The sequence below is a fragment of the Excalfactoria chinensis genome, chromosome 9, assembly GCF_039878825.1.
Source record: "Excalfactoria chinensis isolate bCotChi1 chromosome 9, bCotChi1.hap2, whole genome shotgun sequence".
NCBI lineage: Eukaryota > Metazoa > Chordata > Aves > Galliformes > Phasianidae > Excalfactoria > Excalfactoria chinensis.
Genome location: NC_092833.1, coordinates 8,847,033 through 8,873,720, shown reverse-complemented (window position 1 = coordinate 8,873,720; position 26,688 = coordinate 8,847,033). Strand labels below are relative to the sequence as shown.

The following is a 26,688-nucleotide window of genomic DNA, read 5'->3' as shown; positions in this document are numbered from 1 at the left end:
CATGTAGTCTTTCGGAACTTAACTTTTAAACCTTATCTCTTTTTAGAAGGACTGCTTTACAGTGGGCTGCTAGAGTTAAATATACATCGGTATGATTGTATCAAGATAACTCCTCTGTGCACGCTTATTGTTCTTTGTGGAGGTGAGGGTTTTGTTTCGAAAACAAGGGTTAAAATGCGATAATGCATCTGTGACATTAGGAACTGAAGAAGCAATGAAACTAATAACTTCTTTAAAAAAATAATTGTTACATTTTTAAACTATTATTTCCATCAGTGAGTACCTTAAAATTGTGGTTTCACAGTGCTCACTCGTGGCAATATGAGCCTTTAACAGATGAACGCAAAGTATTTCAGCCCTTTTAGGTTTGCAAAGGTGGAATAAAGCAGTAAAAATACAACCAAGTTTAGGAATAGTAGGATTTCATGTAGGAGAAAAAATGACTATAACCTTTCATAGCTGCTTTTTAATAGTCAGATGAGTTTTGCCATCTATTCAATAATTTGTGCATCGCATTGATTATTTATGCCTAGCAAATTGACTGTTGTGTGGTGGTTCAATGGTGCTCTTTAAATAGCGTGACAGAGTACACTACATGCAGTCCTAGCTAAAACAGCGTTCACTGCTGGGTTGCTTTTTTTATCCTACGACCATAATCCAGAAAACAATAATATTTATAACTTCTTCAGGAGGCAATATTTTGGTTTGTTTTCCCTTCATTTTCTCCCAGAAAGGACTGTTGTGTTGCTAGCTTCATGACTGCTTACTGTCATGACTATAAACGCTATGGTGCTACAGATGACTGTGAAATGGGAACGCTCAAGCTAGCTGATTTAACCAGGAATCCCAGAATGGAAATACATCAAAATCGCCTTGTGCAGCCAAAGCAGCCTTTCCAGCATCAGCAGCAGACACTGGGCTTTCATGCATCTTTTAGTTCATCCACACTGCCAGCCTCCTCCAAACACCGAGGAAAATTTACTAACCTGCGTGATAGTGTAAAAAAGAGTCCTACAAAAAGCACAGCAAAAGTTAAAGCTGCTAGTGGTTGGGTGTCTGATGGCTCATGCTCTAACTGTTACTTAGAAAAGGTACGTATTGCATGAGGCACTTAGAGATGTGCAGTTTTGAAAGATGTTGTGCACTTGTGAACTGAGATGAGGTGAATGTGGTGCAGACTGTGGATAACATGTTGTGCTTCTTTCTGTAGTTTAACCCTGCTGTTGCCTTTTTTTTCCCCCCCACATATTTTCTGGTTAGCAATTAGAGTAGTGATTAATGAACTCCACTTAGCAAAGGGGTATTTCTAGTCACTATTTTCCCATTAAGATCATTGCACTGCGTAACTTAATAGTAACTTAATGAAAGGGAGGAAGGTGTGGTTTGCTTTAGTTTTGTTCTCCAAAACGTTATCTTCTGCTACTTGAAGAATAGCAATGTCATGGAATTTGATCTGGTGACCTGCTTTCAGGTGTGTTTGGTGCTTTGATTCATTTCAGATTGGCGTTTCCTCAGAGTAAGTGTTACTGTGTATGTTGGTTAAAGATGAGAAAATGAGAGTGTTATTTTCTTTCACAAGGTCTGGACTTTGGTATTAGATCTGGAGATATCTGGCATAATTTTAATTAGCTGTTGAAATGCACTATTAAATTTGTTTTTCTTAAGCGTGCAACTTGTAAAGTTGATTGTTTTTTGATTTATACAATTAGAATGTCCATCACATTACGCTGCTACCCAACAACATTTCTTGTGACTGTTGTAATAAAATAACTTTTTAATGCAGATTTTCATGCATTTATTTCTGCTGTCAGATTCACTTAGTGTGTTAGCATTCAAGATGTGTGCTCATATATATAACATGTAGTCTGTCATAGATGTGCTACTGTTTGTTTACACATTTTTAATTAGCACGCTTTTATAGTGTAGGTAGGTTTCTGTCCATTTAAAGCAGAATTATTCAGTGTTGTAGTCAGCGATGTCTTAATTTTGATTTATTTTGAGGATAAGCTTTTGTCTTTGAGATTAATTTAATGTATTGATCTGACAAATTCCTAAACATTATAGATGTTTTTCTCTGAAATTCCTAGGAAGGAGAGCACTGAGAGTGATGCCTTGGGCTGTTGGAGCCTGTTCAGCTGCTCTCAAAGATACTGTCAGCACATAACCATTTTCAGGCTGATTACATGGCATAGTGAAGAAAAATTAGCATTTTTCTTCCCTTATTAAGAACTTTCTAGGTTAGAAACCACCTAATTTCTTGCACTGCCTATTACTAATCAATAGTCCAAAGTGACCAGGTGGGTTTTTTGGGTGCAGTGTTAAGGAACAGGGTTAGTTCTTCTGTTTGCACTGCACTTCCCCACTCCAAGGGAATGCAGAAAAAACAGATGCTGAAGGTTGCTTGGGTTCCTCTCTTTCTTGGGTTATACTATGTCTTCCTTTCCTTGCACCATCTCTCTTTCCTCATGCATGTTCTTCATACATACATCTTGCAGACCTTACATCTGCAGAAGTTCTGTTCTGCTGCTTCACTTTCAGGTGCATTGAAGGGTGTTGGTGCTGGGCAAGGGAAGTGTGAAGTGTCTGCATGCCCACTCTGGAAGAGGCTGTATGCTGAGCACTAGCCCTGCTCTGGAAAGGAGAAGTAGGCAGAGATGTCTGGTGACACGTGCAGCATATGCAGACCTGCGGCTGCATGCCGCTAATACTGTGGAACATGAATGTCTTATGATTGTGGTACCTACCACATGTGTGCAGGCCAAATGTGTGGTGTCAGCGTGTAAAGCCACTGTCAGTGTTACAGCACTCTTTGCTAATTGAAACATGCCAGATGCTGCTTTTCTGTCTGAAGATGTCTGCTCCGCTAATTGCCCTTGTAGGGCTTCGTTGTTCCTGTTGTAGTTTGGGCTCTGATCACAGCGGTGGTGCAGTGAGCATCTTGGATATGGCATGCTATTGTCTTGTAAAAGGTTGCAACAACTTTCTTGTCCCTACTGCCAATACTTTACCTTTATGCATTTCAGAAAGTGTTCCCTTTTGGGTGATTTTGGTGGGTGTTTTGTTATTAGCTTCTCGCTTTTCCAAGAATGCTTGGCATCCTCCATAGTATTGCAGTCCCCAAAGTTAAATTTCATGTAGCACTGTGGTCTGTATCAACAGCCAGGGTAAGTGGGATTGTATGCAAAGAGGGGGCTCTAAAATATGTAGTTAAATTAGTCTATCTGAAATATAAAACGGCACTAAAGAAGCTCTTTGTGAGTCCTGTAATTGAATAATTAAAAGCTTTACTTAAATGGTTCAGATAATTTTCCACTTGCGTGAATTGTAAGTCAAGCAGTAAAATTCAAGTAATTCAAGCTAAGTGTGTTTCAAGGCTGGGCTTCATCTCTTCTCTCTTTTCCTGTCTGCCTTGTGGTAGCCACAATGCCTGCAGCTTCCTGCACTCCACAGAACTGCTCACATTTAGATGAAGACAGTCCTGTCTTAACCTGGGTTTGCACATCACGCACCAGTGGAGGAGACTCAGTGGGAATGTTGTCAGGCAGCTGGGCTGAGCAGGGTGGGCTGCTAAGATAAAGTGGGCACCAGATCAAATAGCATCAGGGAGAAAACAGTGGCTACACTAACAGCTCACAAGACTGGACCTTGAAGGCGCAAAGGGTTATGAACAACACCAGTTTTAAAAGATTAATAATAATAACTAGAATTGGAACTGTTTGGGAGAGTTCTTGAAGCGATTGGCAATGAAAAGCCCAGAGAGACAGGGCTTTAGGGGCTGAGAAAGAATGAAGCACAGAAATAGAGCTACCATCAGTACGATGATAGATGCATGCATTGGCGTACAAAGAAAATTTCTACTGTGTCAGTTACTTTGCTGAGCCAAAGAGCAGGTGGTTGTGTGGTCAAGGACTGTGAATAACGTGGGTTTGTTTTTCACCTTCTCTTGTACCAGGAGCTATAACTGTAAAGGAGGATATTTCTGATCTGTTCATGGTTAACTATTTGGCCCTTGTGTTTTATTTTAATATCTGACTGATTAATAGGAGTTCTGCTCTGCTCACATTGGTGAAGCTGCTTGTTTTGGAGCAAGACAGATTTGAAGAGGAGGTTTATTTTTGTGTATGTGGGCTAAGTAACTGCTGAAGCCATTTAATTTGATCTGTCCTCTAAAGGTTGCACCATTGATCTCCTGATAACTGGAGGTTTGTTGCATGGAGCATGCCCTGCATCTTTGGCCAAATGTGTTTTTCTAGACCAAATTAGATTCTGGTACCCATCTCCTCCCGTTCTTAAGCACACAAAAGATGTTACTGCAGTCCTTGTAAGCATGGCGAAATGACATTAGTAATAATCTCACAAGACATCAAAGGTACCTTGTTCTATCATCTGTTCTAGCATCCAAGAGCTGCAATATCTTTCACAAACTGTTAATTTAAGATAGACCTGGGAAAAAAATCAACCAACAAACATTGAAATACCATGGCTGTTTTTTATAGGGGTTACTTCTCTTGGGTTCCTTTAACCTTTGCTATTACTCTTTAATTTAGTTATGCTATTCATATACGTTGCTTTATGTTTAAATAAATAAATAAATTGAACTTTAAAAATGCTTAATATGTGTATGTTTGGGGGATTTGTTTACTTTCAGCATGCAGGAATTTCATTTTGCCGTTATACTTCTCATATTTTCACAAGAATGTCTTGAAACAACCGAGTTGCAAAGAACTTTGATCTGTTGTTCAGCTTGGGATCCTGATGGTGGTTGCCATCAGTTTATGTTGTTGACAGCTTGTTGACAACCAGAACGTTAGCACCTCAGAATGATTTGAATCAGTGTTTTGCCCAGAATGCTATTTGTAGCCTTGTTCCCTTGTAGCTTATGTGTCAGTAGCTTTCCTGTTTGAATTAAAATGCCCCAGCCCCAAATCCTACTCGGCCAAAGATGCTATGCTGTATATTCGTATGGTAAACCTTTTTATAAAGATCCTTGAAGTGATTAAATGAATCACTGTGAAGATCTTCCACCTGCTCAAGGCAAAGATTTTCTTAAACTTGGGCTTAGTTTGGAAAGCCCAAAATGTTTTTGATTATTCCCATATATAAAACAGGAATTTAGTTCTGTGCTATCAACTTCAGTCTTTGTATCCCTTCTTATTGCACATTTGTGGGGCTTGTGCTGTGAAATCAGCCCATAAAAGGATTAATTCCATCCAGTGATGTGAGCAGGTTTTCCTTTGTATCCCTAAAGCCATAGTACCCTGCTCTGCCAGGTGAGTAGCTTGGTATAAACAAGTGATGTGGATGTGCCTCACTTCTATGGATGCTTTGACGTGAACATGTTGCTTTTTGTCTGCTTTCAACTGTGGTTACAGTTTCCAAATCATTTTGTCTGCTCAGATTCTTTTAAAATGTATTAAATTTAAGTCTTGCTTTTCTGAAAATGTTTTCCCAGCTTTCCTTTTGACATGTTATTGGTGATTTTTAGCCCACAGAAGCTGTTCCTTCCTCTTCTCCCATTGTCCCTGTGATCCCTGTCCCACCAGTCCCTGCTGAGACCACTGTCATCCCATCCACCATACCACAGGTTTTTATTCTTTTTTGTTGTTTTTGATAAATTTGTTTTGCTCTTATTTATATGATTTATTTCATTCCTTAGTTGAAATTAATGTTTTGATACTCTGGCTCAGGTTTTGGAAGAACTGAGAAATAGTTAAATTAATAATGAAGTTCTGTTTCATCCTGGTTTATGTTTTATAGCAGATTTTAATCCATTTTTAAATGTATGTATTTTATGTAGAGGAGTATTGATAATTTAGTGAAATAACTACAAAGGACACCCCAAAAGAATGGGAAGAAAATAAAGAATTGTGCATTTGGTGTTCAGGTGGAATGATTCTGGAGCCAGTCAGTCACCCTAACTGATGCATTAGTTAAATTATCATTCCATCTCAGACACTCAATTAATGTCTTTCATTAATTTTGTTGTTTTTCCTCCTATTCTCTTCTGTTCTGTTTCTGTTGTTGGTGTGAATATAATTGGGGCACACTAAGATATAAAAGGTGTTTTTTTTTGTTGCTGTTATTGCATTGTTAAACTCAATTTCTAATGATTTAATTCATAGACTGAGCATCGCTTCTTTAGGTCACCCAATGCCAACACAAAAACAAACCACAAAATGCAAATCACCACCAAAGTTGCCAGAATATAAGAGTAATCAGTAGACATGAGTTAACAATAAATGCTTGCATATAGTTTTGAATGTGTCACTGTAGCATAGCTGGCTGTAGAGTACTTTGGGAAGGGCAGTGGTACATTTTTAGAAATGAAAACCATTCTGCTTTTATTTTATTTGTGAATTTTAGTGCAAAAATAACCAGTGACGGGTACACACCTTTGAAGAAAATGTGCCACCTCTTGGAATAGTTGGGTGACAGATATGTGTTAACTTCAAAAGAGAATTAAGCTGTCTAGAATAACAGTGGGATATTTCCGTAGTCTGCACATTAGTAATTCTTCCTTAAGGTCCACTTTCAGGCTGCATGGCTGAACTTGCACCAAGTGGCAATCTCTTCCTCTGTGTAAATTTTACCCAATTCAGTAACATATCAAAAGGTTTTAGTCTGTTCTTAAATCCAGCTTCAAGTGGGTAGGTGTTTACGTGAATCTGTCACCCATATTTTTCTTATTAGGCAGACCAGAAATGTGATCAGCATCAAATCTGTTTCCTTCTTTTGGAGGGATTCTATCCACATCACATACAAGACAGGCAGAGCAGGGCACCCAGGGGTCCTCTGCTGTCAGATTTCATGACTAAAGATAGTTGAGTCTCCAGTAACATTTACTTTCAGGGTACTGTCAGTAAGCTAAATGGAATTTAAAATCATAATAATAATAAGCACTAACATATGTACTAATGTGTATATTTATACTTGGGGAATATATATATATATGTGTATATATATATATATGTGTGTATATATATATAGTTTTCTTTGACACCACTTAACTGCCACTGCTTTGACAGTCATCATATCTGCTGACTTGTGCTGGCTTACAGGTAGGGACAGTGAGAATTGAGCATTCAGTGCCTCTGCCTGCTGGGTGCGTACAGGTGCCTGCAGGAGTTAGCTAAAGAATCCTGCATCTCATACGTAACTGTAAGCAATTAGAATATATCATAGGAAGTTTTCAACTTTGGATTTGGCAGATGCATTTTAGTGAAACAGATACATTTCTTTACTTTGTTAGTCACTTCACCCCTTAGGCAAGCCCAAGTCTGCTTGTAAACAAACTTGTCAAATGGCTTTTAAATATTTGAACAAGCCCTGGCACTGTAGCTCAGAACTGTTGGGTAATTTGGAGAAGTCTTGCATAACAAACCAAAATACCAGATCTTCTTTCCAAAAGCATTTGCTATTTTGAGTTAGATGCTGCCCTGTGTCTTTGCAGTGTCCACCCCTGCCTTTGGAAATGGCTGGCACAAATCTTTTCTCCTTTCTGCATGGAAATCATGGTAAATTGTTCCCTCTGACAGAGAACATGGATAATTGCCAAAGGAGTGCTAGGACCTGTCACTTAATGGAGGATATTTTGTATTTGTTGATTGGTTGGTCTCTGAAACCTTTCACCGGCACTCCTGTTGGATTGCTTTCCTATTATAGAATTGTAAAATTGAAACAAGTTCTGAAAATGAGTGCTAGCTAAAAAAATGTTATTAAGCCCTTTTAAAAATAGTCCTGTTTTTGTTTGTTTGTTTTTAATTGTAAATTGAAAACTGATTGATGTTGCTCTGCTACAAAATAAGCATTACGTATGCTGGTCTCTTATAGGCCCAGTGGAGACTGGATTCCTAATTACTCACTGAATGCACTGAATAATCAGGTTCTTTAATACATTAGATCATTTTGATGTGCTTTTTATCATGACACTGGTAACTAACACATGATTTAGGTACTGAATAAGGTCTGTCTGTGTGTATACTGAAAGAACTGCTATGTGAGAAGGGTATTTGATGGCAACTGGACAGACTCATAAGTGTCATCCATTTTGTTTCCTTTTTTATAGTCAGCTCTATTAACTAGTGTAGATACCTTTTGATTTTAGTACTTATGAAACAATATAGGCCAAGCTTCTGACACATCAGCCTAAGGGCAGACTCCCAACTGGTAATGATAGTTTATTTTCACCTCAGTCCCAATCAGTCCTTTGTGGCTTTTGGGGGTGGAATTGTATTTCTCAGAGGTAGGTTGTTGTAATGGTAATGAGGCTTTTGTAATTTCCATGTTTTTTGAAAGTCTTTAAGTGTGTTTAATACTACCTTTTTTTTTTTTTAACAGATATTTAAACTGAGACATATGTTTAGATAAGTGCACACATGCATGTACACACAGAAGTATGAAAAAAAGATTAAGAATATCTGAATTCTAAAGATGAGAAATATTTATACATGTTAAAAAAAAGCTTTATTCAGCTTTAATGGAGTTGAGATGAACTTTGTGTTGTGTCACTGAGTTTGTGCATCCCATATTGGACTTAATACTTCAACGTTATTTGGGGTCAAGATTGTATTTTCACACATTTGTGAATTTTCTATGTTGTCCTTAGACCAGGCTCAATGCCAGCATTTCCAGTATTACTGCCTGTAGATCTCGGAAGCTCCACTCTCAGTGGGAAGGGCCTCTAGTTGTATCAGAAAGAATACAGTGTCTTGTCATTTCTCTTTTTGTGTTTGTTGTTAGGATGAGGCCTAAAAAGTGTTTATATGCTACTCAGACTCTAATATATCAAAAATTAAAAGAAATCTGCATCTGATTTTAAGGGAGATAATCAGTGCAAAAGTAAAAAATCTATTTCAGACTGATTCAGGTAAATTCCTCCAATCTGTACGGATTTTTTTTCAGTTTTCAGCTGAAACTGCATTTTTCTTGGAACGTTCTCAATAACTTACATGACTAAAAATGTTTATTTATTCTACCAGTTCCTGGCCAGCAAGAATGCTGTCATTTCCTTTTCCTATGGTAGTAATCTCAATCTTCTTATAGCCTATTAATTGATAACAAATTTCCAATGGAAGTCCAATGGAAGTCCAATGGAAGTCCATGCTGCTGTGCCATGAGTGAATGTCTGCTGATATGCATTTGCTTTCACATGTGCTTGTGGATCTTCCATAAGTTTCCTTTTATAAGTTTGCGTTTTGCAGGTTACAGTTCTGTTTTGAAACAAACAACAACAAAAATAACACAAAAACTTCCTGGTAGAAAGAAGATGGGATCAAAGCCAACATTTGTATTTGGGATGCTGGCTTGTGAAGCAGTTCTAAATATTGCATCACAAATAACTGATATTGCATCAAATTACGGCATGTTTACTTTTTTTTTTGTCCTCTTGAAAAACAACGTGAGAGACGGAATTTGTGTACAAAATAAATAAGCTCAGAGTGTGTCTTTGGCAGGCAGGCACTTCCTTCAGGCTAGAAGCAAGTGTTTCAGAAGAGTCCATTTTAGGGACTCTTAAGCTGAGGTTGCCTTTTAGCAGTTCTCTGGGAAACCCAGTGAAGCAAATATTGTGTAATTACTGTTCATATTTTCTCCTGTGTTGTATAATATATGTATTTTTTAATTTTTCTTTTAAAGGCCAACCCACCTCCAGTTCTGGTGAATACGGATTCTTTGGACACTCCAACATACGTAAGCATACACTTCAATTACAACTTCATGTAATGCTAGTAGTTGAGATCTGTTGTTATTGATCAACAATGTTTACCTTACCTTACAGTAGATGGATTTGTGAACTCTCCTCATGGTTAGTTGAAATCCTTAAAAAACTCTTTTGCAAAAAACAAACAACAAGAAAAACACCCAGAAAAAACATCCGTAGACTGTAGGGGGAAGCTTCTGTGTGAGTGCTGTGACAGTGTGACAGTGCAACACAGTGCATAATGCAATTGATTGGATGCTGAACCCCTGAAATCTCAGTGAGCAGTATATTTCTTCAGCTCCACGGGTAGATGCTTTAATATTTAATGTGTCGTTTCCATTGCCCTTCTCATAAAATGCTTCTCAATGCAGTGGCTATACTTAAGCTTATAGTGCTCTGAGTGTTCACAGAAATTGCTGGATCTGTGCAAAACATTAAGGTAATAAGTATAATTACGTGGAGGCTCAAATCTGTTTGGCAGTGCATGGTCTGTGATATGAACAACACTGGCAGGTATAGACTTTGGGAGCATTGGAATGCATACATGTTTGACATAGGTGTCAGTTTCCCTTCTGTCCCATGCATCCTGCTTCTGTGTTGTTTTTTCTCAACAGTGTTAATACCTGCACTAGCTTATATTTTGTTTTTCTAGGTATTAGCAAGTAAAGCACAAATTTATGCTTGCTAAGTAAAGCAAAAAGTAGTAAAAAAAAAAAAAAAAAAAAGCAAAAAAGGCAGGCAAAAGCACATATTAGTTGAAGCAGAAGACAGAAGATTAGTGCAGTGACATAACTGGCTCATAAACGAGTCCTTAGTATGAATTACGTTGCCTGAATAAAAGATGACAGCAGCAGTCTGCAGTGTGTGGCACTTTTAGTGATGTGTCACAGATGGCTCAGGAAAGAATACTGAAAGTGAGGTGTCTGCACGCGCAAACTACATTGGGAAGATGAGCGATTAATACAAGTGCTCTCATATTTCAGAAGACCTGGGCAGAGCAATAAGTAACAGCAATGGAAGATAGGACTGACAGAGCTTATACTTCATTGTGTCAATTTGTTATCTAAACTACCAGTTTACAAACCCATAGCTAGCTATAGCCTAACCAATTACGTGAGTATAGGAGTCAAAAGAACTTGGAGATATCTTTCTAGGTTCCCACCTAGTTACGTGGTACATAACATAAAATCTTATCTGTGGGGTAACTGCATCATGAATCTGTGGAACATTAACTGTGAAAGATTTTCTACTAGTAGGAACAAAGCTCACCTGAATCTAGAAGGTCATAAATGAAATATGTTCAAAAACAGAGCTCTTGTTATCTGAATTATAGAGCTGCTGGGGTTGGAACAGACCTGAAGGATCACCAAGTTCCAACCCCCTGGTGCATACAGGTTGCCAGCCTCTAGATCAAGCACCAGCTCAGGCTGCACAGCACCATGCCCAGCCTGGCTTTGAGCACCTGCAGGGATGGAGCAGCCACAACCTCTCTAGGCAGCCTTTGCCAGAACCTCACCCCCCTCTCAGTGAAAGACTTCCCCCTGGTATCAAAATCTTCCCTCCTTTAGGTTCAAGCCATTCCCCCTTGTCCTGTCACTATCTGTTGAAGTACAAATTGGTCTTCACATTCACAGAAAATGGCTAGTCTTCCATTGTGGCTTAATTATAGCATTTGCATCGTATACTGTAATGTTGCATACAGGGAAAGACCCTGCAAATATTGCTTGCCACAACAGACCCAAGATCATTTCAAAACTTCCAAAAAGTAGAATAGGACTGTGATTTTTATCACTTCACATACCTTTGCTCTTCCTGCGCTAATGCTTATTTCAGTAGATAAAATCAATTTGACAAGTATATTGACTGGGGAACTAAGTAAAAGATAAAAAATGATGGAGATTCTTCTTTACTCCCATTATCTAGAATATGTTTTAAATTTGAGTTGCAGTTTTGTACTCAGAAATAGATGGCTTAGATCTGTTGGGCTTGTTTTTTGTTGATGAATAGGGAAATGATTAAACATCCTTGTTTATTTAAAAATAATTAAATAAAAAAGTCAGGTGCTGATCAGTCATCACGATCCATTTCACAGGCGCTGTAATACTAGATGACTGGTTCAGTTAGCACATGGCATTTTTGTAGATAATAGTTCAAGGACTAAGCTAACAGAAAAACATCTTGATCAGAGTGGCTTCTTTGGTGTTGTTGTAGTAATGGATCCAGTTTCATGTATTCCGAAGGTCAGGACCTTTTCCTTTTTAATGGAGAAATATCATGTGTTAAAAACAGAGTATCTTTTCCATTGAACAAACTATTAGGACATATCATTTTTAAGGTACTGTGCAAAGAGAAAGATAACAATCTGTTAGGTCTGGAATGGATATGGGTTGTATTGCAGTAAAGGGAGATGTAATTAGAGGTTAAGAAAAACTATAGTGAGGCATAAACGAGCCTGATATTAGACAGCCTGGAAATGATGGAGTCTTCAGCTCTGGGAGCTGAAATAAACATGGAATAAATTAAATATGTTTTACAGACATGAGGAACACTGTGGATGTGATCTTAATTTTGTTCAGGGTGAAGTAGGAGATAGAGAGTAAGAATGGAGAAGATTCTTTGTAAAACAATTATAGAAATCTTATTTCTTATCTTGGTTAGTATTGCTTCCTAAAGTGCTAAGCCATTATAAATGGTTAAGAATTTTGGCATTTAATTGTTGGGTTCTTTTTTGAAATTGAGATATTTGTCACTTGTTCTGTGTGTCCTACTTCTGTAGGCAGCAAAGAATGGGGATATCCTTTCTAAATTGCGGGTAACAAGGCTTCTCTTTTCTTCATAGCTTACTATGGCTTACTTGGACTTTTTCTTATCTAGCTTCATAAAATATTATTTCAAACTCTTCCAGGTTTAGTCCTGTTGTGATTTGTTGGACTTAGATATATTTGTAACATGATAAATATTGGCATAAATGATTGTCGAATGTTGCTTTCGAAGGGCTTTATTCCTTTCTAGTGAAAAACAGTATAAAGCATCAGTCTTTGATTTTTCTCTGGTCTGTTAGGAACGATAGTTTGAAAATACTGCTTTCTTTTTTCATGCAATTTCTCCTTTGCACTACAACCCCTTCTTTTTTCTCACTTCTAACTCGCCGTATGGCCTGAGGAACAGCAAGAGCATTTTATTCAGGAAGTCAGAAATAGGTTTCTGCTTTACAGGTTCCATGTACAACAGTCTGCCCATGGAAGCTTTACATTTAAACTAATACAGAAAGTGTCCTGATGATGCATGAACAGAGCAGTGTGAAAATTCACACTCCTAAGCAAACTGATCAGTGCCAACCAGCTGAGATTTGGTTTGGAATGAGCTGCCAGCATAGCAAATTGTATTGTAGAATGTGTGAAGTTCTCCAAGTCTTGGTTTTGTTTCTTTTTAGGTCAATGGCACAGATGCAGATTATGAGTATGAAGAAATTACTCTTGAAAGGGTAAGATGCTAAATGTCTTCCTGTACTTTGTTGTCATGCGGGGTTTATAACGCATAAATATGAAAAACCAACATATTTTAGTATCACAAACTGACAGTTCTTTTAACATATTTTATCAGTTAGATATATAAATTTAGTTTTATATTGAAACAGGTACCATATTTTTTCTCAAAAAAAATAAGTATGTAATTTTTCCTCCTTCTACCTTTAGGGCAATTCCGGACTCGGCTTTAGCATTGCAGGTGGCACAGACAACCCACATATTGGGGATGATTCAAGTATTTTCATTACAAAAATTATAGCCGGAGGTGCAGCTGCACAGGATGGAAGATTACGGTATGACGACTTCCTGTATCGGGTTGCTAAATGCTTATTATTGTTTGTCAAACAGTTGATAGAACATTTTCTCTTTGCTTCAATTATCATATTATGTTGCATTTTAAACAAGTTGAGCTTAGCAATTGCTCTCTTGTATGCTTGGTTTCCTTCTATGTCTTATTTTTTCAGAGATACTGTATATCCTCAATAGCCATATTTTTTTGTTTAAAGTGATAGAGTCCTTCTGTAGCACCCCTCATTTTCTTATTTATTTATGGGATGACTGCTTACCTACTAGTAAGGAAATGTTGATTCATCATTAGGTAGTGGCAAGTGATATTTGCAACTTGAAGTTGCATATTAATAATAAACTACATTTACGAGTTATTTGAAATTGTTTTTAAATCATGAGCAGTCTTTCAATAAACTCTTGTATAACTGTGTAGAGGAGAAATAAAACAAGAAAAGCTGGTTGTAAGCCTAGCTTTTTTGTGTCTTGTTCTCTGGAGAACTTGCCCCTACCTTATTTTGTGCAAACGCCTGATGACTTAAGTGTTTTAGTCTTATTAAGCTTATTTCAAGACTTTGTTTTAGCCTGTTTGGCACTGTCAGAAGATACATCTGGCAGAACTTAGGGACAAGTGGGTCAGACATTCTACTTACTGTAATGAGAGCTCAGTGTTACTACAGCAACACATTAAATGGAAAGAAAAGCCAGCACTTAAATAGCTTGTGGAAAGCAGGAAAAGAGCTCGACTTGTTCATATCATGGTTTAAAACTAGTGAATTCTCTTTGTATAATGCCTAGGGTCTAACCTTTTTTTCCAGTTATTTTTTATAGCTCTAAATGAAAGGTATTTCGTAGGAAGTCATCTTCAAAATTCTATCTTTTGTTTCATCTAAAGAGCATCCTCTTACAAAATATTCCATTTACATATTTTCCAGTTATCTTTGTTTTATTTTTAAGCATTAATGTTTAATTTTATAGCGTTGTTTTAAATTACTTTAATTTTGAAGCAGAATCTATGTATCTGACCGCGTTAACATGTGTTTTAGTGTATTTTCAATAGAGTATTGGACTCCTAATGAGTCTGCTCTGCTATAACACAACAGCTGAACATGAATATTTCTGTCTCTAGGGTTAATGATTGTATTCTACGAGTAAATGAGGTTGATGTTCGTGACGTGACACACAGCAAAGCAGTTGAAGCATTAAAAGAAGCGGGATCAATTGTACGATTGTATGTCAAAAGAAGAAAACCAGTGACAGAAAAAATAGTGGAAATAAAACTTGTAAAAGGCCCTAAAGGTATGTAGGAAGTCTAAAACTCCTCAGGAGATGGATAGAGCTGATGATACATTTCTGCACTTAGTACTTAAAGAACACAGTACCTTGCATGTGAAATTCTAGGAGATGCAAAATAATGCAAATTAAGGCAGACATATCACAGATTTTCATCCATGTTTGTTCTGGAACTGTTCTTACAGAATGTGTATTTTTCACTGAACTTTTAAGAATGTGTAGTTCAGTTGTTTTGCTGGTAGTATTTAATGATCTTCAAGTACGTTTGAGAAGCTACAAAAAGTTTTAGTGTATTCTTTTGTTTCTAAATGTGGATCTATTGGAAAACAGTTCTTTAAATATCAGTTATGGTGTTATAGCTTTGCATTGTGCGTCTTTCACAATGCATGAAGAAGATGATTAGATTTTCAGAACTTCTGTGAATGTTATAGCTTTTCCAAAACTTTCTGGAAAATCATAGAGTTCACTTGGAAAGGCGTCCAGTGTTTCTTCGGCAGCAGGCTACTATTTCTATATATATTTACTCATGGACAATATAGGTAGCATTACTATTCATACAGTCATTTGAATCTAGGGAATGCTATAAGGTTTCTTGACTAATGACTTTATCTTCAAGCAGGTCTTGGTTTCAGTATTGCTGGTGGTGTAGGAAATCAGCATATACCTGGAGACAACAGCATCTATGTAACCAAAATCATTGAAGGAGGGGCAGCCCACAAAGATGGAAAACTTCAAATTGGTGACAAACTTTTAGCTGTAAGTAAAAGCAGCAGTGTTTTTTATATGTGTTTACTTTTAGACTCAGGAAGGACACGACTTGGTTTGTGATTAAGCTATGGTTTAGTGGAGAACTTTGCAGAACTAAATATTAAAAAAGATTTTAAATCTGCATCATAGGAAGTGCATATCTGTGTACCAATGATAAAACATGAATCTAAGAGTGTGCTGTCTGAGGTAGCGTAACGTAACTTGGGTATTGATCACTGTGATAGCTAGTTGTATGAACTTAGCTCTGATTTGGATTGCTCTCCAACTAGGAGAGAGGATGAATTAAAAACAAGAAATGAAGAAAAAGGGAGGCAGCTTTGTGTATGCTTATGCAATTTGTGATGTCATGTTTGCCTTATTTGTTTTCCAAAATCATGTTTTCTTCTTCTATAGTGCTACTGTCAGTACAGTTTACTATAATATCTGGAGCTTTTTATATTATCTTCATTTTAATAATATTTCACACTATATCATTGTAAAGCATTTTATATCATTTTAAAATATTCCATATTTTATAATACTTCACAGCACTACACAGAATCTTTTACGTAGTTGGGCCACTTGTGTCCTTGGTATATGAATCATAATAAGGACTCCCAATGCTAGGATTGCTTCAAGAGACTTCAGTGTCATATGAAAACCCGCATTTTTTTTGCAATGGAATTTGTTTCTTTTTTACATTTAGGTGAATAGTGTTTGCTTAGAAGAAGTTACTCATGAAGAAGCAGTGACTGCCTTAAAAAACACTTCTGACTTTGTTTATCTGAAAGTTGCAAAACCCACCAGCATGTTCATGAATGATAGTTACGCCCCTCCTGACATCACAAACTGTAAGTTCAGCTTTCTTCCTGGTGTATTTTTCTCTTTAAGGCTTTAATATACTTCATTTTAGTACTTTAAGTGTAAAGCTTTTTAAAATTGAACCTCGCTGTTATGTAAATTTGATTAAAACAACTATGGTAGCAACTGCAGAAGCAGCTCACCTCAAAGATACTGCTGTTTGCTGATGCAAATTCTAGTGCTACTGTGAAACACTTAAAATATCAAAAGGATTTACTCTTAAGTAGTCTGTAATAAATCAAGTAAATTGTATTGAATATTGTGAATACTTTTTGCTGTTATATTGGAAAATAAGTCTTTTTTTCCTATTAACCTGGACTGACCTTTTGTTCAATTGCTATTTCACTCACTCAAAGACTCGTTTTTTCCCCCATAACCAAACATTCTAAAGTAGGAGTGAGGAAACCTTTCCTTATTAATGGGTAGAAAGAAATTTCAAATATGTTATTTGCCATCTATCTATTTAATTTGGTATTTATTCAATAATAAAAAATATGTGGACTCTTCTTAAGAACCACTTGTACTCATCTCTACTCATAAGTTGGTTCTGGGGGAAAAAGCAACATGTTGTTGTTTTTTGTTGTTGTTGTTCCCATTGTTTTTTACTGATTTTAGGGTTTTTGTTTGTTTATTTCACTGTTAGATGCAGTTAATAGATACCAGATACTTAGCACTGATATGTTCAGATAGTACCTCATATGAAAAAAGGAACACTTGGAATAAAGCAGTGATGTAATCTAAACCAGTATGTAATGTGCAGTAACAAAAAATACAATAAACAAAGGATAGAAGTATGGTATAAGCCTTATATCACCTGGTTGGTGATGGCTACTGTAGCTGTAAATCTGTTCATAAGCCTACTGAATTGCAATGTGGAGATAAGTTTTGTGTCTTGACTGTCCTTTTAAAATGATGTTCTAGAAGGCTCCGTTCACTGATACAAAACTAAATTTCAACCTTCTTTTTTTCATCCTCTGTATTGTGCTATTGTCAGTGATTAAGGAGCAGCCATTTTCCCTTATGGGATCTATTTGATCTGGTGATTCAGCCTTCCCCACTGTTTCTGTGGGAAAGAGAAATTTATTTTCTTTCTCCATTGTAGTTGTTGTCTTCTCATATGGAATTCAGATTTTCTGGAACAGAGAGAACCCGATCTGTAGTGTTCCTGATAGTATCACAGTGATACAATTACGTTTTTGTGGATGGTGATGTGACAAATGTAAAAGTAACTTACCTATTATTCCTGTTCCTTTGATCATTGTGGTGTTTACTTTTATTAATCTATTGTGGGGGGCAGAGGCAAAGAGAGGAAGGTAGAGAAGGACCTGGTTCCTGATTAAGTTGCCAGCTCCTGGTAACGCAGCCATACCCTGATATTAGCAAACATCGTATTTACTAATTGCTCAGTGTCCCAGATTATTTAAATTAAAAAAAAAAAGAAAGAGAAGCACCCACAAAAAAAGCCCCTTCCTCCACAACAGCGAAAAACTAACTTGGTATAAGGCTCACTGACTGGAAATTAGTAGTCTCCTTGGGGTGATAATTCTGTTTTTATATTCCTACTGTCTGCATCAATAAGTACTTTTAAAGGAGTATTAATTCTAGCAGCATGCATAAGGCAGAAGGGCATGCTGCAGGCTCTCTTCATATGCAGAGAATAAATTTCTCCCAACTGGTAGATGAGCTGGTGACTCAGTTCATTGAAGTTAATTGCATCATAGCATAAAGTCATGAATCCTTACTGCCCAAATATATGCCTGTACTGTTTGCTGCCCAGATCCACCTTTGGTTTTGCTTATGGCTTTGTTGTTGTTTTTTAAATAATACTTTATCAGAGACATAGGGTAGCACAGTGCTCAGTACCTATTGATATGGTACCTGTACTGTCTGCAGAACATGAAGTATATTACTCATGGCAATCAGTTTTGGGATCACGTTCACTGATGCCAGCTATCTGGCTAGTAACTGACAGCTTAACTTATTTGTGTGTTCCATAGTCATAAGTAATAGCCTTCTGAAATAAGTCATGTCATTAGGGAATGTGAATTACCTCAGTAATCTGAATATAAATGTTGATGAGGATCCTGGAAGAAATGTTGGGTAACTTATTTGTATAAATGATTATTAGTACAGAATATTACTGAATAGGTGTAGAACCTACTATTCAAAACCATCAAATTTAACTGCACTGCACATGTTGCAGAATGTCATGGAGACGGGAAAATGTCTAGTCTTTTCTTGAGCTCATAGATTATTTATTTCACGTACAAGCCTCCTTTGAAGCCATTATTAATGATGCACTTTTGACTTCTAGTAAATGTTAAATTACTTGCCTTGTGTCTGTGCATGTATGCACCTGTGTGCACTGGTGCAATATTTCCACTGTGCTTTGAGAAATAAAGTACTGCAAGATAGAGAGTAATCAGCTTCCTCACTGGAAACATAGATGCTTTATGATTGCTTAAATAGCATAAATATGGGAAGAGAAGAATATGTAATGACAGTAAATTGCAGTGCAGTTTTAATTTTATTTCCATTTTGGAGATAGTACTTGTGATTAGTGTTGAGCATTTAGCAGATATTCCATTTTATTTTCTATCATGTTGCTTGTGGATGTTAGGTATCAGGTATGATATCCTGCTATCCAGTTTGTGAAAAGGTACAGGCTCTGTTTCATTTCCTGTGGAATTCCATAGAGAGCCTCCCATGCCTGTTAGATTAGCTTCCATAGCACAGCACTAAGAATGCTAGCTTTTAAAAAGGTATGTTGGCATAACACAATAACTTGTAAAAGAACTAGCTGACAAACTACCTAGGCATTTAATAGTGCATTTTAATGCTTGCTGAAACTCAGTCTAGAAAACTGAAAACTCTACTGCTGTGATGGAGAAAAGAATACAAAGCAATCAGATACCAGATTCTATGCAGGCACTAAGGTACTAAACGGCTCCCTGTGTGAGAGCCTCACTTACCAGAGCATTGGTCAGGGTGATAGAATGTCCGTATGTGGAATTTACTATGCAGAATCAACCCAGCATGGACTGAGTGGTTTGAAAGCTGGCTGTTTACCAAATCTCTCCTACAGAAATTCTGTGAAGGAGCTTGCACATAACCCGAGTCTTATTGGGAAAAGTTTCTCAAAATTATAGTGTATTTTCCATCAGCTGTAAGATGGATTAAGCTGCTAAATTTTTCTAGTGTGGGTGTTGTGGCTCTGGCAAAACCTAGGCATGTCATGCAGAGGACTTCTCAAGAATCATGGCCTTATGTACAAGAAGTTAGACTAAATCTTTATAATACTCCATTTAATCAATGCAGCTGATCCTTGCAGTACAGTTGTTTTTTCTGCACAAGCTTGTTTGTCTGTCTCAGTGAGTTGATGCCTCTTAGCTTAAAGAACAGGAGGTAAAATAATCCTGACTTACTATGTTTTTTAATGTGAGCTGTTGGCTGGCCATCTCTATAAACACCTATGGTCTCATTTCAAGATGACTGTGTTCAGTGTTCAAGACATGTAACATCCCTTCTTGTTCAGATCTGATAGTAAGAATAGCCTAGATTATCTGGGCTGGGATATTCCATGTCAAATCTCTAGAAGAAAAAAGCAGGCTACTTGCCAGTTTGGAATAAGTATCACATGAAGTCTTACATTTTGTTTTTAGGAGATACTCCACACAATATTTTGTTTCCGTTCCAACAGCTTTCTCATTCTTGTCTTAATGCTTATTTTTATTTTTCTTCTTCTTTGAAGCTTATTCTCAACCAGTGGACAACCATATCACTCCATCTGCCTACTTAGGACAGTCCCTTCCCCCAGCATCTCCAGGGCGATATTCACCAATTCCAAAGGGAATGCTTGGAGATGATGAGATTACCAGGTAATGAAGAAGAAAAGCTATGTTAGTTAACCACGGTAGCTCAGAATTTGTGTGGGAAAAATGCTCATAAAAATATTTCAAGGCATCATAAGTGCATCTTTCTTACAATTTAAATACTGTTTTAAGGAGCAAATTGGATATATATTTTAAAAATATACATGATGTATATATATCATTCTTGAAGTAGCACTAAAATCAGAATGCCCTGCCAAAGTGCTTTGTGAGCTGACTGAACTTTTTAGGATGGTAGAATTAACAGACCAGAGATTATTCTTTATCCTAAGGCCAGCAATGTATCTTTTTCAGACAAGGGTTTATTTTATTTTGATGGATTAGTAAATCCAGAATGGCTAGAGAGCTCTTAACGCTTCCTATTAACAACCGCTCGTTACTTCACCAATTCAGTAGAAGACTGCATTAGTCTTTTTGTTTATCAGTAAGGCTCATCTTTTCTCTCCTGCAAACTGGGAACATTACACTGCATTTTCAGTACGTTGTTGCTGAAGTCTGTGCCACACTATTGTCTAATGTGGGTAATGTCATTCAGTTTCTTAGATGGCATCTGCCCAGATTGAAATTTAAGTGAGATGGTTAAGTTGTAGAATGAGTTTTTGTGTATTAAAAACTGGGAGGGGCTCAGATATGTCTGTATTTTATAGCTTATTGTTATGTAGGCATGTATGTTGCAATGATTCTGTCCTTCTGATGGTATTGCTGAAGTTGTAAGTGTACAGTTTTTCTCCAAATTACTGAGATTTTTAGGCTTCCTTTGAAAGGTAAGGGCTATTCAAGGAGGGCTTTAGGTGTTCTTCTTGAAATTACCTTCCCTTTCACTGCTTTCATCCCAGAAAGAGGTTTAGATAAGTTGAATAATATGTAAACAGGTGCCATGTACTTATGTTCTCTAACTGCAGCTTATCTGTTGATGTGTTATTGTGATCTGGTGCAATGTACGTAGGTTTCTACAGTGTCATGTGTTTGTAATAAAATAGCGCTCTGAAAAGATGAATCTGACATCAGATAGAGAGTAAAATTTAGGAATTTGATGCTGAGTTGATCTAAAAGCTGGTGCAGAAATGGAGAAGTGTAAAAAAAACAGACTAGGTTGTATTTTTTGTTTTTGGAAAAATGCAGCATCTTCATTTGTCCTATAAATTAGTAATTTGTGTCTCCAAATATTTAAGAATGTCCGTTAATTGTTCTTTAGTGCTCTCTAGTGATTCTTAACTGTAGTGCACAGTTCCTGTTTTAGTATTAAAGTTTCCTGTGTCTGAAATTATCCGTGCTTTTATTCTACTGGATAAAACAGCAGATTTTTGCAGGGAGGGTTTCTGCACTAGATGTTGACAGGCTGTCTATTGAATCAACTCTTTTAACTTGATCAGCATTTCTTCTTTTGTTTCCTGATCCAAGCCACGAAGCCAAGAATGAAACAACGTGGTTTGGATTTAACTTTTTCAGTTACAATTTCAGCAAATAAATTGCAAATACACATGAGAATGCTGTAGTTTCTCTTTGCTATATTTTTCTTGTCCAGCTAGAATGGAATTACGTTTTTGTACATACGTTTTGTTATTAACTTCTCCATTAGAATTTAATTGATAAGTTTCAGAAAATAGTGTTTTTATTACTGTTAGGTTTTTCCAGACTCTTGAATGATAAGGAAAGTATATTGTCGTGTAGTGCTGAATAAACAGCATAACAGGGATTTAGAATGCCTACGTAGAAATGGATAGTTCAGTTCACCTAACAACAGGGAGGGCTTTTTGCATCTATAAGCAAAATAGAAGGTATACAAATAATAGAAAATATTTGAAAATCTAACTGGTTAAACATATAATTTTTGGTATGTAAATTTTCGATACTTTTTTAAACTCAGACAACTTCTAATTATTTATTTTGATTTTATTCATGACTTGTGACTAAGCTTTGGCATTCCTTTCTTTCATCCAGGGAGCCTAGAAAGGTTGTCCTGCATCGAGGCTCAACGGGTCTTGGTTTCAACATTGTTGGAGGAGAAGATGGAGAAGGAATTTTCATCTCTTTCATCCTTGCAGGAGGACCAGCTGACCTCAGTGGAGAACTTAGGAAAGGCGATCGTATAATTTCTGTAGGAGTCCTTGCTTCTTTTATTTAAACACCAGCAACAAATTTTTTTCCCCTACTTTTGATACTAATGCCAGATAATACAATTTACATGTAAAGAATATCATTAATTGAGCTGAATTTGAGGCGATGGAGCAGTTACCAGTACATTTCTGAAGTATCTTTGAGGATGTTAGGCTGCCTCAGTTTCTCATCTCTACCTCAATGAAAATGGCACTGTTCTATCTCAGATGTTATTCAGAGTTAAAAAATTGTAAGACTTTAAGTTATTTTAACTGTGTCTAAATGGAAAGAATGCAGGCTTCATAAACAAACCTCCTAATGAGATGGAGACATTTAGTGGTTCGCTTCCTGGATTAACTGCAGAACTTCACATTAGTTTTAATTGTACCCATCTCAAACCTGTCTGAGGACTTTTCCTGTCTTAATACTGCAGGCCATAAAGATCTTGTGCTTAGAATCATAGAATCACCAAGGTTGAAAAAGACCTAAAAGATCATCCAGTCCAACTGTTCTCTTATTACCAATAGCTCCCACTAAACCATGTCCGTGTTTCTTCCTGAAATGACTGAAAGGATCTTTAACAAGAAAATTGACTTAGTGATAATAAATTCATGAAGTGATATACTGTGATTATTTTTCTCTTAACAGATGGTTATATGCAAGAGAGGATTCACTGCCTTTTGATTTCAGTAAAGATCACTAATTTTCATTTATATTAACTAGCTCATAATGTTGGAAACAGGGAAATCTCACAAGACATGGAAACTTGTTTCTATCCTGTTAACTCCTTTTGTTATTCATGAGTCTGTATTTATGATGATAATAATAAACACAAACATTTATTTTGATAAAAAGGATTTTTTGTATAATTTGTAGGTAAATGGAGTCGACCTGAAGGCAGCAACCCATGAACAAGCAGCAACGGCTTTGAAAAACGCAGGCCAAGCAGTAACTATTGTGGCTCAGTACCGTCCAGAAGGTAAGATAGTTTCCGTACTTATTTGAGTTTCACTTCTATAATTTAAAAATCAGATAATTAAAAATGTCTTTCCATGCCATCCCCACCTTTAGCCCTTTTGAGTATAACAGAAACAAGTAACGTGATAGATGTTGACACATACCTGTTAGCAGAATTGCAAGTAAGTGTTAGTGCCAAAGAATGGTATGTTTCTTGCTCAGACTGTGTTCAGAATTTTGATTTCTTTTCCAAATGTTTGCACTGTCAGGATGTGTAAGTTAAGCCAGTAAATCCACAACCAAGTAGAAATACCACAGCATTACTTATATCCTACTATTGTCTTTACTTTTTAATATGGTGTTTTATTTTCTATATCAGTAGGAGGATAAAAGACTAATTCCTTCTCTGTTGTGTTGATTCAGATGACCTAGAGAAACCATCAAATTTTCATTCCTCTGTTTCATGCTAAGCTGGTATTTCCATTTATCTAGCAATTTCTTCTAATCTGGATTAGACAGCAGTGGGTGCTGATTAACCATCCTTGTGGACTGCAGAAGCAAAATAATATTGTTTCATCACAATGCAATATTGTCCTCATGTACAGCAAGTTTCAAATGCCTTCGTCTATTTGAGATTTTAACAATTCAGTAATCTAAAATGATGTATTTACCTGCAGTCTGCAAGGTCATGTGTTACTGTTAGGCGTATGACAAGACTTTCTTGATGGCTTGTTAGGAACTGTAGTCAACAGCTTGTTCTGTGGTTTTACTAACTTGGAAGGCACACAGCTAAACCTTGTTTGCGCTGAATTATCTGCTTAAAACTTTTCCCTTAGCAGTCCTAGCAAGGAGTAAGTGTAAGTGTTTTTACTGGACATTAAGAACTGCTGTATTCATCTGAAATTGTTAGGTAGCTGATCGCAGCACACTCCATTCTCTTTTTCTGCTTTTCTGTCATGTTTCTCTTACCCTTCTTATCTTGTCCTCTCTGAGCCTTTGAAATGTTAGCTTTCATATTTCCCTCCTCTCCACCTGTGTCAACATTGCATCTTATGTCCACCAATCCAGGATCTCTTGTCAGTAATAAGGCCAACTTATTTGTTTGTGTCTGTCCGCAGTCAATTCCCTGCAGCCAGCCCATATGGTCAATGCCTGTGCTGTCTTTTGAGTGTGTGCATCCTGTTCACGTGTCGAGTCTGTAAACTGTTCTGTTCCATGACTGGAAATAATAGAAAGATCAGCATTGGTTCTGGCATGTTTGCTTAGGCTTTGTGTCTGAATTAGCAAGTATTTCTGTTGATATGCATTTGGCCTATCCTCTGTTAATTCTACAGCGTTCTCATACGTGAGCCAAATTGTGTCATGCCCAGTAGCCCCAAATGTAATGGTCTTTCATCTTAAGAGTTAAAACTTGTGCTTTTATTTACTTGTGGGTTGTTCTTTTGAGGATCGGGCCACATTTTTATTTCATACAGAGAGGGCATTCTTGGTCACTCTTTCTTCTGCCAGAAAGATATTTTGAGAAGTGGTTGCTAGTAGCAGAACAAATGCTTCTCTGGTAGAACATATTCCAAGACACAACCATTTTATTTCTTCCTTGCCAAAAAATGTGTTCAGACTTCAGCTAAAAGAAGCAGTTTTTCAGTCCTCTTTTTCTGGCACTCATGCTTATAAAAGCAAAGGATCTCTTCGTACTCCAAAGGTTGGAACTCACTTTTCCTGAGAAAGAGCTAAGCATTTTAGATGGTTCCTTTTCTTTCTACACTGGAAAAACAGCTTTCTTCATTACTGCTTGTCCATGTAGATAACTCATTTACTTGAAGCATGTTTTGAGGTGCTTGACCGAGGGGATTTTGACTCATTGCACAGTGGTTTGCCTAGAGCAGCATACTCTTGTCTCTGTTACAGATTTCTCAGTAACTGTCACTTGTAGGCTTCAAACTAAGAACTGCCCTTATTCCTTCATGGCTACTGAAGCATAGGGACCAAAACTGCATGCAGCTGAGCTGTACTGAGAATGTGGTTCTCAGAGAATTATAAGGCCTGTTTGAAAAAGTAGTTTGTGGGAGATATTTCTTGAAATATCCTCGGTTTTAGACAGGCATCTGACGTCTTTTTTTTTTTTTTTTCTCATCTAAGATGTTTTGTCCACATGCCAGTTTTTCCCTCTGGAGTAGTGCTTTAATCCCTGTTTGGAGTAGGAATGTTGGAAGCATGTCAGGGTATTCTTTTGAAGCGTGCTGCAGAAGAAAAGTGTGTGTAGGAGATTGAGATCCATTGTAGTTTGGAGATGAAGTATGAAGTGATTCACAGCCAGCGTACCTCAGAGAGCTCTTCTACTTATGTCTGACTGTTATCATCTCTGTCTTTTTCTTACTTCTTGTAAAAAGAGGTTGAGTGGAACTCCAGCTGTCAGCTTCTTTCAGATCTGGTGTAGGAAGTAATCTGGATAAGATGTTCGCTGCTTATAGCTTAGGAATCAGTAAAGAGAGTATTTCCTTAAAGGTTCCTGATTATTTTTTATTATAGGAAAAAATTTTGTTTAAGATACAGATTTCCAAGTAGAAGATTTGATCCCGCTAATATTGAATATTTAATAAAAATACATACATATTCTGATTGTCTTACAATTTCCTGGATTATAGCTACTGATGGTCTTGTTTTCCCCTAACTTCATTCAGTTAAGTTGGGAATGGTAGACTATGTCTCCGCTATTTGTTTCTGCTGTTCAAGAACAGGTTAAAAAGTATTTAAATGAGGGAGTATAAAATAGAGCAAATAAAATAATAGAGCATAAAATTATTGTTTGTCGTCAGTGTTTCTCAAATGTCTTCCTAAAGAAGTTCTAACTGCTTGTATTGCGTATGTGTGTTATTTATATTTATGATTCTAGTAGGGTTTTAGTAAAAGATGCTGACAGCGAGGACAGATCAAGGAGATTCTAGACATCCATCAGTGCTCATTATAACTGGTTAAATAAATTCAGTATGATAGGAGCATTTGGAACACACTTGGGACCGGCTCACTTCACTCCCTGTAACCGTATATGACAGTTTGTATGTTCATAGATGAGGCTGAAAATGCTAATTTATATTATAGCATCCTGCAACATTTGCTCTTTCAGAAGTTCCCTTCCTGTCTTTCTGCTCTGGTTTCTGGGGAGAACAAAACCAAAAACTCTGCAGGCCACTCTCTCATATAAAAGCCTCAGTAGGCTGTTTAATGTAAATAAATAAAAATCATTGGAAAACTCCTGCCATGGAAGATATTGAATTTTCCATATTCCAGTCTCCTCAAATCCAGTTAGACAGCATAGTTTAGTGAGCAGCAGTTA

The 26,688-nt window shown here is 36.9% G+C and overlaps 1 protein-coding gene across 27 annotated transcripts in view; it reads left to right on the top strand.

Moving 5' to 3' along the window:
- The window catches only part of DLG1 (discs large MAGUK scaffold protein 1), a 126,740-nt gene that overhangs the window by 70,060 nt on the left and 29,992 nt on the right, over positions 1-26,688 (top strand). For 10 of the 27 annotated variants that reach the window (XM_072344041.1, XM_072344040.1, XM_072344044.1 and 7 more), the window contains 9 exons: positions 9,634-9,687; positions 13,131-13,181; positions 13,393-13,517; positions 14,639-14,808; positions 15,422-15,558; positions 16,256-16,400; positions 20,162-20,288; positions 22,242-22,398; positions 23,274-23,376. In XM_072344041.1, the coding sequence (XP_072200142.1) occupies positions 9,634-9,687; positions 13,131-13,181; positions 13,393-13,517; positions 14,639-14,808; positions 15,422-15,558; positions 16,256-16,400; positions 20,162-20,288; positions 22,242-22,398; positions 23,274-23,376 (1,069 nt within the window). Of the gene's footprint in view, positions 1-5,485; positions 5,585-9,633; positions 9,688-13,130; positions 13,182-13,392; positions 13,518-14,638; positions 14,809-15,418; positions 15,559-16,255; positions 16,401-20,161; positions 20,289-22,241; positions 22,399-23,273; positions 23,377-26,688 lie in introns of all 27 variants that reach the window. The other 17 variants (XM_072344045.1, XM_072344038.1, XM_072344039.1 and 14 more) reach the window with 3 other exon arrangements.